Raw genomic sequence first — 12,872 nt, 5'->3', positions numbered from 1 at the left:
AAATGTCAATAAATTTCATGTTAGATTAATTTTATCAAATCATAAAGAAAGAAAACTTTTTCTATGAATAATGCAACCTGACCCAACCGAAAATAAGGAAGAAAATTTATGGTATTTAAACTGAGGAAATATCCAATAAACTGAGAACTTGAAAAACAAAAAAGTACGAAGATAATAGAATGTTCCTCAATCTGGCAGGAAACAACACAAGCATCAAAAATATAATTACTAGTTCCTAGGTGTTTAAAACATGATCACCCCATGACACCAAAACTGCAAGCAAACTCAAGCCTCCACCCTTTCCTCCTCAAGGATAAGGGCCTTTGCTGTTGGCTTAGCCAAAAGATCGGTATACTCTTGGAATGGAGATTTGGTGAAACGAGTCTCCTTCCAGAATTCAGGTGTCAGAAAACCATAGGTCTTCAGCAGACAATCAAAAGTAGCCTGTAAAAAACAAGGCATTATTATGGACATAGACAAATCATAAAAATCAGTAACAAAATACCTGATCCATTTCTATCCAGCATACAGAAGTAACAATAGTACTAGGACAAAGGTTTAATAGTTACATTAGAGGAAAATCACATTCCATTGCCAAATAAATCAAGGTGGAACATAAAACAATGTGTGACTATCAAGCATAAGTACCAATGAGAATGGTACAATGATAACTCATCTTGCAATGCCATATAACTAAAGGTAGAACCCAATATGGTGCATGTGTAATAGTAGCATAATAACTCAAATACAGCAAATGACATCAGAAGAAAATAATCACCTACAATTACCATGTAACAAAAGGTCGAACACAAAATGAAGCATGAATAATACATCATAATACTCAAATTCAACAACTTACATCAGAGGAAATTCACCTTGCATATTCAAGTAACTAAAGGAAAAAACACACTATGGTTCATGTGTAATAGCAGCATAATAACTCAAATTCAGCAAACTGACATCAGAAGAAAATAATCACCATGCATTGCCATGTAACTAAAGTTAGAACACAAAATGATGCATGAATGATTGTTGCATAATACTCAAATTCAACAACATACAAATGAAAATCACCTTGCATTGTCAAGTAACTAAAGGTAGAAACAAAATGATGCATGTACAATGGTAGCATAATAACAAATTCAATTAACTACACAAGAAAATGATCTTACATTGCTATGTTACTAAAGGTAAAACATAAAACAGTGCATGATTCAGTGACTAGTTCAATCAAATAGATGATTAAACAACCCAACAGTAAATAAAAACATCACAACAGAGAAAATAACAGGGTGCATTCTATCCAAAGCTTATGAAACATCAAATATTTGCAAAGCAATCAGAAAATAAATCATACAAGTGACAAAAACATGAAAATTGTTACAATTGAGTATTCCTAATTAAAGGCATAAAATCAATCTGAGAAATTAAATTAAAAGAAAAAAGAAGAAGAAAAAACCCGTTTACCTTGACGAAATTTCCAAGGGTTTTGGTGGAACCCCTGGAGGAAGTGAAAACATCATCAATCCCAGCGAACTGCAAGACCTTCTTGGGAACCCTAGCAGCAACGATTCCAGAACCACGAGGTGCAGGGACCATGCGGACAGTGACGGAACCACACTTTCCGGTAACCTTGCAGGGAACGGTGTGGGGCTTTCCGATCTTGTTACCCCAGTATCCCCTCCTGACGGGGATAACAGAGAGCTTAGCAAGGATAATCCCACCGCGAATGGCGGTAGCAACTTCCTTGCTGCACTTCACGCCGAGCCCGACGTGACCATTGTTGTCGCCGACGACGACGAAGGCCTTGAACCTGGTTCGCTGACCGGCACGGGTCTGCTTCTGGACCGGCATGATCTTCATGACCTCGTCCTTGAGAGTGGGTCCAACCAACATGTCGATGATCTGGTGCTCCTTGATTGGGAGGGAGTGGAGGTAGATCTGCTCCAGGCTTCGGATTTTGCCGTCTCTCACAAGACGACCGAGCTTGGTCACGGGGACCCACTTCTCCTCCTCGTCGCGCCTGCCACCAGTCCTGCGGCGTCCGCCACGGCCTCTGTCTCCACGGCCTCTGTCGCCACGACCGCCGAAGCCACGGCCGAATCCACCACGATCTCCGCCACCACGTTCAGCCATTTTGGTTTTGTTGTGAGGGAACGGCGAGAATTCACTGAACTGCTGCTCCTGAGAGAAATGGGATATCGAAGTAGGGTTTGGGGTGGTATTTATATCTAAGGGGTTAGGGTTTGCTTCGGAGAATTAGAGAACGAAGCCCGTGGCCCAAACTGGGAATGGGCTCGTATGATATGGACTGGTCCAATTTCAAATAATTATTTATTGGTCAACTATAGCAAAATCTTCTATAATAATCCTTGTATCTAATACACATATGAGTAACCCAATAGTTCAAGTCGCGGTAAAAAGTTATTGGATGAATTGTCAGATTGATAGATTGATTCCTAGGAGTCGCACTCTTATGGATTTTTTTTGTCATTTACTACACCCGTGCTGGAATTACGAGAGTAATTTAAGTATTTAACACACCAAAAAACACATATGAGTAAAGATCCTGGACATAATTTCTATCAACCACATTAATCTTTAGGGTGTTGCTTTGGTACACATTTGAAATGTGCGGTTTTGAATCCTTCAATCCATTATCTGGAATGTAAAATCCCTTAAGGGCGGTCCATTCTTCGATACACATTGCAAATGACTAGATTACAATTATAAAAAATTATTATTGAAGAAAGCACGACAAACTAAGACAAAAGGTATGAAATCTCTTCACTTTTAGATGAATACCAAGGAAATTTTTTAATCTTTAATATGGCCGACAAATATACAAGTCTAAAAGCTGGGGTTGTATAAATCACTCATGTGGATAACTTTACTCAAGTATAATGATGCAATGAAATGATTTTTTAAATAATAAATCTAATTTATAAAATTCTTAATCCACTCATCCTGAACCTCATTAGTCCATTAGTCTTAGGTAAAGTTTTTTTTTTTTTGAAATTTAGTCTTAGGTAAAGTCACTCACATGGGTGATTCAAACAATCCTCTAAAAGTAACGTGACATGACTCTTAAAAAAAATAAAATGGGTAAAAGAAATGTAAATATTTTACTTTTGATGTAGGTTGGCTATACTAACTATCGGTTGAATTTTTCAGCAAGTCTTATGTCAACATGCTAAAACTACCAACGCAAAGTGTGGCTTAATTGGAAACATAGCCTCATTCTCTCAAAGAACACTTTGGTAGGAGACCCGAAAAAACTATGACAATTGATCAATCGTTTGTGACCGGAGAGTTCTCCAAAATTCAAGGTTTGAGAAGCAACATTATAGAACTTCCATCAACAAGCAAACATAAAGCGCAAATCTGTGTTTCTACCAAAACCGATGAAGAATCCATAAAATACAACATGAAATAAGCAGATAGTTGGAGTGCCAGATTTTCCATTGTTTTCTCCCATATGAACAAATTCGAGACATAGAAGTTGGACAGCTTTCAAATGACCAATAAAGGACAAAATAAGAGTGAGAGGAAAACTCACTCAAAATCAAAATAAATACTAGATCTCTATAACAAGCTTTCCTTCTTCCCTCGGCCTTCTGTGCATGTTTGGAACCCCTACTATAATCGATTCTGGAGCCAGAATTAATTACCGGAAAAGGCTTGTGTGAGTAGTTCTGGGTTCCATAATTAATTCTGATAAAAGAGAAAATGATCCAAACATGCTTTACTCCACACGAGCACTTAAGCCAACAATAACAGCTGCACCGAGCAGATTGGGAAAGCTCTATTGTTATATGAGTTGATATTATCTACAAATACACATCAGCAGTTGAAACGCCTGCTCTGTCACATAATTAAAGTAGGCTTGATATGATATAATATCTTGGATCTTCTTTACTGTTCCATTAAACCTGTTCATTTCCCTTAAGAATATTGTACTTGCAAAGAGGACAAGTTGCATTCATCTTTAACCACTTCACTATGCATGTAGAATGGAAATGATGGTTACATGGAAGAGAATGAAGTTCTGCTCCATCCTCATAAGAAGAGATGCATATACAGCACTCCTGAAAAGAAAACAGGAAAAAAAGAAATTTGATTTATTTTTAACAAATCTTTCAAGATTTAGTATCCCTAAGTAGAAGTTAGAATTTTTCCCATTCTGCACAACCAGAAATTCTCACACAGAAGTACATATGAAGCTACTATACAAATTGTCATATGCAGTGATCAAAAAATAGAAAATATTGAAGTACCATCGAGCAAAAGGGAATAACCACATAAGGCATAAACAAATTAAATGTGTTTTTGTAGAACATACCGCATCCTCGGGTGAAAGTGCTCGTTCATTTGCCGGGAAACCGATGCCGGTTTCTAGGGGAACCATTGATCCACCTCCTTCACTAGGTGTTTCCCCATTGCTTGACATTTGAAATCTGTATTTTGGAAGTACGCCGATATCTGATTCAGATGCACCCTCCTACAGTCTCACCAAATAGGTAATGAGAACAATTGGAAGGTCCACAAATATTAGAAAATTTTCAGTCAGAATAAAATAAATTCATACCTGTCCAGCAACAGCATAGAGAATACCAATAATACATGGCAAACAACAGCAGAGGGCAATGCCAATCAAGCATGCCAAAACAACACAAAAGATGGCAAAGAAGACATCAAATGCCAGAAAGACAACAGCCAACCTGTACAAAATCAAAAACAAAAGTGATAACCTTTCTTAAGATTTTCACCACTCAATCAATCCATTTTCAGTAATATAAATATACTACAATCTAATAAGTTGAAGTATTAAAAAAAATATCCTTGGTACTTGGTAATGAAATATTTATTTTATAGAATTGACTATTTAGCATTTCCATCGGTTCTTATTTAACATTTAAACTCCCATGTCTACTTTGACAAAACATCAGAGCTATATAATTGATTTCCCCTATAGTAGAATGGATTATGACATTTTTATTAGAAGAAAATGGGCCATAACTCCTTGAGATATAGCATGATACAATAAGCATTGAGATGAGTGGTTTTCATAATAGACAGTGCAAATTTGATACCAATGGAAGGTTGGAAGAGCAATTGGGGACCTCATAACATTCCAATGTTCATTGCAACAAATTGCAGAAAACTCAAAGTTTAAGGTACTTTTCCCTAAGTTAATATGCAGACATTATCAATAAAGGCTTACCAGTACAAACGTGGAGCATCTTGCAGAAGAACATCACCACCACAGACTACCCAGTAAAAGCCCACCATCCACCAAAGCAATGAAACCATGGTATTGAATGATGCACATCGTTTTACGAATCTGAGTTGCAGGTAATCAAATTCAGTATATACAAAACTTAATTACCTAATACAATCCAGAGAATTATATAACAATAAGCCGAACTATACACAACTCATATAGTAGATTAACAAGCTTTAGCACTTAGACAGTAACAAACATGTAGTTTCCTTTACCCACGGTGAAAGGATAGTCCACCAATCAGAGTGTGTTAGGTACCTCACTGGGGAATCTTAGAATTAATTCTCATTGGACAAAATCTCTTTTGGATGCATGAATGGATCATTTTCTATTTCCTCATAGTAAATTATGAAATCTAGAAGCTACTAAATTAAACTTTCCGCATATTTGATTCTAGCTTTAGAATCAATTGTTGAAGGATTTCCAAACATACATGGATGTTTGGGAATAATCTCGGAACTGATTTTCGTTCCAAAATCAAATCTCTGGAGAAGCTAAAGAGAATAGCTTACACGGCGTCAATCGTGAACTTTTACAACTTGATTTCACAACATTATCCTACGGATATCATTATTTTCATAAATGTATTCAAACATAAATAATTCCACTTTCAAGACACTTCGTGTATGTTTCATAATGAGCTATGCACAAACTCTCCTAGGCACGTCTCATTTTTATCTCCAACGTGTGTCGTGTAGCTTCAAGATCAACCCGCATATATAGTGATTCAAACGTGGATCAAAACAAGTGGTCCAACTCACTTTTACCATAATAAATTATATCAAAATCAATTCCGACAACGATAATCCAAACATGTACTTAGTCCTCACAATACAAAAAGAAGTAAACCTTTAGGGACAAAAATCAGTAGAGGATCCTGTCCACTAAAATCTTAATGAAACACATATACCATTCAGTATAAGAAAAATGACACTTAATAGCTAATAACAACTCAATGCATTCACCCCTAGGATAATTGCTCAAAGTAAACCAACCAAAAACCACATTATCAAAGCCTTAAACTTAGAGAATTGAAGCTTAAAAGCAGGACTTAAAGCATGTCTAGTTTCACTATCCAAAGCATGTCTAGCTTCACTATCCAAAACATGTTAGCAGAAAGACGAAAGTTCACTGTAATTGTTGTTCTGATCAACTTATGTTACCTACCTCGGTGAAAGAAGACAGTGGAATAATATCAAAATTGAATAGTCAATTATCAAAATTCAGCTGAGAGAAACAAAATTCAACGGACGCACCCATAGCTAGAGGAATTCCCAGAGCTTCCAACCCCAACATCATCATCCTCACTGTCGTCAACGTCATCGTCAAGGTTGTTACCAGATTCCATGCCGTGTCCCCTCCGGTTCCTCCTCCTGTACTCGAGCCACACCAGCACGAGGTGAACCAGGCACTGAACCGCGTAACCGCAGATCCACAACCGGATCGGCGTGTTAGGATTCTCCTGGAGGGTGAAACCGAGCATCACCACGGAGACCACCACAAAGGCCATGTTCCACGCCATGTCAAGGGCCACCACCGGCTTCGAGTAGCCCCAGTCGGCACGCCGCTCCTCCAGCTCACGCGCTGCTGTCTCGCGGACCAGCACGGAAGGGCCGCGGCGGCCGAGGAGGAGCGCGAGGATGGGAGGTCGGGAGCCATCGCGGCGGGGGCGGAGGAGTGGCGCGTGGGGCTGAGGGGCGGAGTAAGGCGATGCCATATTAGTAATGATTTAGAATGAGAAAGCGAAGGGTTGTGAAGACATAGTTGAAACACGAGAGCAAAGAAGATGATCACGTTCAACAGTTGAAACGTGAATTGGTCGTTGAAAAGATTAAATTCAAGTGCACAAATTTATGGAGGTGACCCACACAGAGGAATAACACTGGTAGAATGGTTTAACACTACGTCCCTTAAATAAGTGATTAGAGGTTCGATTCTTTAACTTTTGCGAATAGAATTGACTCACCGGTCATCCTTCTAAGTTCTATAGCTTAGTGCGTTGTGAGTGATTGATTGATTAATCTCACATTGATCAGTTGTAGGATATCTCGGTTAGCACTAGAAAAAAAATATCATAATTGATTATAAGTGTGTTTAGGTTTTCATTAGAATAATGATAATTTGATTCGATTTCCTTTAAGTTATAATAAGCTATAAGGAGTTTCTATTTTATGCTTATTTCACATTCTATACTTTTTTAAGGGTTGTGTTATTTTACACGAAAGATTCACGGACAAAACACAATAGTGCTTCTTTCAGCCAATTGAATCTATTATTGACTGAAATCCTCGTAGGATATTTGCGCACAAATAATTTGAACACAAATCACAACCTAACATTTGTCTTTTAGAGTTTTCATATTCATAACTGTTAGGATTTCGCCTTATTTTATGAGAGAAACTAGGTAGTTTATAAACATGCAATATATTTAGAGCAGAAACAATTTTTGCTACCTTCTAGTAGAACTGGTTTTTTGACAGAGATCAATTCTCCAAAATTAATTTTGGTTTCACGACGAGAAACAAAACACACTTATAAAATCACAGAGAAAATTTCAGCAGGAACTTATTTATTAATTTATTAAGCAACATTTGCTCAAGTTTGATGATATTTTTTTGTCCAGCGCTAGTCATTCATCACAGGAGACAATTATATTCAAGCTTAAAACATTCATATCACGGCACAATTAAATCCTTTTAACGAGAATTTTTTTCTATCATAAGACTCACGAAACTTTACTAAAGGAGAATCACGCTAATTCATTGAATCCAACAAATTCTTCTAAAAAACGTACCTCAAAATACCCATTCTATAGTGCCAACCCAAAAACAAATGCAAATCATAGAAAAGGTACAAAAACAAATTTACAATTTCATAGGTTTAATTCCTTGCCATTCTTGTGCCCAAGCTGTCCAATATTTAATTCATTTTTTGAAGGATCAAGCATACACTTTTTTTTTGTGAGCGGTGGATGCCAAAGACACCGCCATTACATAAGGTCCTTTTGTGGACCCTTGCTTCACACTCACATTTATGAAAAGGCCAGCAAATTTGGCAAAACAGATTAGAGAAAGAAAGTGATTAGAAGAGAAATATAGTAGGGAATAACATGTTTAGTTATTATAATAAAAACTCAAATTTTAAAACAGCTAAGAGCTTGTTTAGATATCTGTTAGGAAATATGAAAACAAAAAACAAACATCCTGACACTTTTTGTTAACGAAACTTTCAAACGATATCTTACCATTAAAAAAACTAAAACAAATACCAGAAAATGGTGATTCAAATCGGGAACTGGAAATGAGTTTAGCCATTGTGAGAGATAAGATCAGACTATCATATGATTAGATCAAACTAGAGAAAATGCCTTTCAACACATTTTTATATGATAAGATCATGCTCACTTTAGATTCCAAAGCTCCAAAAGTAACACAAATATTTATCTATTATAAAGTATAAACAGAAAGAGGTCACCCTATTCAAAAAGGCTTTGCCTTACTCCTGGATAACAGAATGAAATAGCATAGTAAAGTCAGTATATTCAAGGAAGTTGTCAATTAACAGATCGGTAGGTGACATATTTGCCTGCAGTCGCCGAGTTATCTTCACGATTTGTCCACGCTTAAGTCCATAATATTTTGCAACAGGATCAGTCACCTGCATTCTAGGTAGCTGAGACACATCCCATAAAGTACCATGTCAGTATCTACATAAATTAGTACAACTTCACTAAATTTGAAATAAGCATACAAGATACAAATCATTCAGCTTATCAGCTATGTTTGGATCAGTGCAAACGAACCGCCAACACTTATTTCAAGACAAAAGTGAACGGAACTACAGAACTTTTCATTTGGATTAGGATGAAAGGACTTACACATTGCACTCAACTCGCATCCAAAAACACGCGAAATAAGAACAACATGTCAGGGTACATTTCACTCCAATAAGCTAGTTTAAAATTGATATGATGCATTCCAAGTTACAAACAGCATAGGGTAACATAAAATTCAAAATTTAACATGCTGACCTGATTTTCTTTCACAGTATATTTCTCAAGCAAAGTTTTCTTTTCTGCATCGGTCAGCACTTTATGTTCAGGTACAAGTTTATGCTCTTTTATGTTGACCAGCAATTCTGCTTCCTGTATCAAAGGTTGTTCTTAAAAACTGTAAATACATGTCTAACAGGAGTTGTTGCGAGTGTAATGTAACCAACTAAATACAAATGGAAACCGGGTAGGTGGGAATCTTAACCATTGAAAAGTAAAATCGAACGAAAATAATCTTAATAGCATAATTTCCTCACATGTTTCTCTTGATGAAAGCTTTACAACATAAAGATTAGAATAAAGAATGTGGATAATTTGAAGTGGCTCCCTCAATCATGAACTGCACTTGCATCTAAGTCTAGAAAACTAAATCACACAAAGCAGAATTGTACTCATTATTGCATCATGTATTTCATTGACTGCAAATAGTTCAAAGTTCAAACTCATACGTGCAAGCTCTATCTTTAGCAAGAGGCATTGAACCACTAAGAACACCAATGCAATTCAGAATCCATGAAAGAACCAACAAAATTGAAAGAAAACAAGACAGAAAAATAAGCTAAAGTTATGTCGAAGAGAACGAGTCCGAGCAAATATTGCATGAGAAAATTAGTTGGTCCCTCCCTCCCAAGAAGATAATAACAGAGGAATGAAAGAAATCACCTCAAAAACCTCCAATTGAAATTTTGAAGAGAGATCACTGATGGCTTTGATGGCATAGTGTGACAATTTCTGCTGAACAACCAAAATAACCTTGAAAACACCATCTTCATGCATTTTATCGATGTAATTCTTTATGATCTTGACGCCAACCTTAGGTTCATCAACGAAAAAAGCATAAATCTGCGTGGAATAAGAGTCAGGCTCAGGCACACTCATGCATTCATTCACATAACAAACGAACAAGTTGGTATATAAGTAGGACTCATTTACAATGTTCCATCATTTGTACTATATATATATGGATTTGAGAGAGGTACCTGATCAGAAGAACTATCCTTCTTGGGTTTTTTTATAACAAGGTCTTCGCTCTTCATGTGTTGACCACCAAACTTGTTCTTGAAGTCGAGTTTGGACATGTTGATTTCCAAGTCATCAACGAGGTAACCCCTGTCCCTGAGCATTTGGAACACGGTCTTTCTGATTCTGTAAAGGCTTGAGATTTTCTCATCAATATTGAGTGTCATCCTTCACAAACCAGACAAGGTTGGTGATAAATGAATTATTGAGCAGCCTCCTGTACTGCAAATTGCAATGCAAACAAGATTGGGGTTGATTCATCATTCAAATATAGTTAGAGCATTGCAAACACCACCCTGTCAGTTAACACGTGGTCAAATAACAACACACTACAAATACCTGCTGCTGACAATGATGCCGTTCAATGAAACCTTTAAGTCCAACATATGTACTAATCCTGGTCCAAATAGATAAGCCCAGTCTACTAATAGATATAGACGGTATCATGTGGAGTAAGTATGGATAATGTGTTACGTTGATAACCACTTACAGAAGTAACTACTTACAGAACATGAAAAATTACCATTGATGCCAATATCAAATTATCAAATCACAATACAGTTCTACAATTTCAGAAAACTAATACCTTCAAAGAATTAATGTTATAAATTTTACCTCATAATCCCCAATGTCCAGCTCATCAAGCAGCTCAGTCAACGTTTTAATGACCTCAAAGTCTGAATCCATTTTTTCAGATGAACCAACAATATCAAAGTCAAATTGATAAAATTCACGGTATCTTCCCTTAGATGGATTGTCCCTTCTATAAACCTTACCTATTTGGTACCTTTTGAAAGATGTCAGACCATTCATAGTCACATACCTAGCTAGTGGAACCGTCAAGTCATACCTCAAAGAACAGAGTTCTCCGCCCTATCAAATAAGTTAACAAGTTAGCATGAAATAAAATTCAACTATATGGGTTTTGAACTTTGGGGGGGGGGGGGGGGGGGGGGATCTGGCTGAGAACCTTAACAGTAGTAGTATGTCTTAAAAAATGTCGGAATTCAGGAAAATGATCACAAATATCCACGGGAAAAATTCAAGAGAGAAAATATTCATTTCTTCAGAATTTTGAATGTTGTAAGTTGAATTTTATTTCCTTACCCAGATAATAGAAAAAAGTTTTATCATTACATCAACACAACTAGTCAAGAAATGAAAAAGCAAAAAACATATGTACCTGGTCAGCAAGATCATAAATCAACTTCGAGTCTTCTCCATATTTTCCTTTGAGGGTATCTTGCAATTCAAAAACAGGAGTATCCAGGCTGTGGCACCATGCCTCTCATAAACTTTTTCTATTTTAGAAAATGCTTCCTTTCTAATTGTCATTTGTTCTTTAGCAAAATCACGAGTACCCTGATATTTACAGAGATACTCGAGGTAAGACTAGCAGCAAATACATTCCATCCAGTGACAGGAATGAATTAACATAAAATAATCCCATCATCTACGGACAACACCATTAAATTCCATACAACTAGAAGTAAATATATGAATAACAGTTTTACATTACAAGATGACGAAGATGTAAGAATCGGATTATATATTGATTAAAAGTAATATTGCCTATGTGTTTCCTTTTTTTCTAAGAATACACCAAACTCTTATTACAGGCCAACCCAGAGCAATTCAGGTCATACAAAATATCTTATTCATTATTCTATTATTAGATGTCCACTATGTAATAAAACAACATCGCGGATGTTTGTTTGATCAGCCTCTGCCTGTTAAGATGCAAGTTAACTATTCGTTTGAAATTGTTAATGTGTGCAGACTTTTGATTATCCAATCACAAAATGTCAACATGCCAGTGCTAATAATGTAACTATTCCAAACTGATTGACAACCATGGTGCTTTTAACCCTCATAGCAATGTCCAAATGCATCGGATCATAGAATAGATACACTATGACACTATCCAATGAAACACTCAAAACATAGTTTCATCTTAGAATGCAGCAGTTTCACCTGCTCCCTCACAGCCCCATGGACATTGGGAACCATCGTAACAGATGGATTCTTATCCTTGCCATCGTTATCGTTCCTCACAAACTTGGAGCCGTTAAGCATAACCCTCATGTCACCAGCGACTCTAACTTGATCCTTGAAGGTGTGTCCGTCGCCGGAATCCATCAAATTGAAGGCGGTTACATCAGCCTTCAACGCCTCGCAGGAGAACGCAGCGACAACGCCGGCGAGCGCTGATAGCGCGGCGGACTGGCGGTCGATAATGGCTGAAACCGAAAGCAATGGACCCTCAGCCTGTGCCATGGCTCCAAAAGGGTAGAGAGAGCGCGAACGCGAACGCGAAGTGAATGAATTCTAAAATGGTTATGGAATAAAATACAACTCATATTAATAAATAAAGTCCCGTCAAAAAAAGTCCTATTTCGTGTTAAATAAGAAAACTAATACAAATATTTTTTATTCTAATTAGAAAAGCAACAAATCAGTCAAAAGTAATAATCTAAATTATCTTAATTTTCCTAAAATAAAACTAAAATATTCTAA

General features: G+C 36.8%; 2 protein-coding genes and 1 pseudogene across 2 annotated transcripts; all 3 read right to left on the bottom strand.

Moving 5' to 3' along the window:
* Positions 1 to 93: 93 nt before the first annotated feature.
* Positions 94 to 2,210, bottom strand: LOC130711643 (40S ribosomal protein S2-3-like). Its single transcript, XM_057561345.1, has 2 exons — positions 1,468 to 2,210; positions 94 to 444 (listed from the first exon to the last, which is right to left on the bottom strand). Exons 1-2 carry the CDS (start codon positions 2,134 to 2,136, stop codon positions 286 to 288), a joined length of 828 nt encoding a protein of 275 aa, XP_057417328.1. The 5' UTR covers positions 2,137 to 2,210; the 3' UTR covers positions 94 to 285.
* A 1,179-nt stretch (positions 2,211 to 3,389) lies between these two features.
* Positions 3,390 to 7,122, bottom strand: LOC130711642 (E3 ubiquitin protein ligase RIE1-like). The gene is made up of 5 exons (XM_057561344.1): positions 6,541 to 7,122; positions 5,225 to 5,344; positions 4,589 to 4,721; positions 4,343 to 4,501; positions 3,390 to 4,088 (listed from the first exon to the last, which is right to left on the bottom strand). Exons 1-5 carry the CDS (start codon positions 6,999 to 7,001, stop codon positions 3,927 to 3,929), a joined length of 1,035 nt encoding a protein of 344 aa, XP_057417327.1. The 5' UTR covers positions 7,002 to 7,122; the 3' UTR covers positions 3,390 to 3,926.
* A 1,589-nt stretch (positions 7,123 to 8,711) lies between these two features.
* On the bottom strand, positions 8,712 to 12,437 carry LOC130711641 (DNA-directed RNA polymerases II and IV subunit 5A-like; annotated as a pseudogene).
* Positions 12,438 to 12,872: the final 435 nt, after the last annotated feature.

This window comes from Lotus japonicus, chromosome 4, assembly GCF_012489685.1.
Source record: "Lotus japonicus ecotype B-129 chromosome 4, LjGifu_v1.2".
NCBI lineage: Eukaryota > Viridiplantae > Streptophyta > Magnoliopsida > Fabales > Fabaceae > Lotus > Lotus japonicus.
The sequence above is the reverse complement of the archived record's forward strand: the minus strand, read 5'-3'. Positions and strand labels throughout refer to the sequence as shown.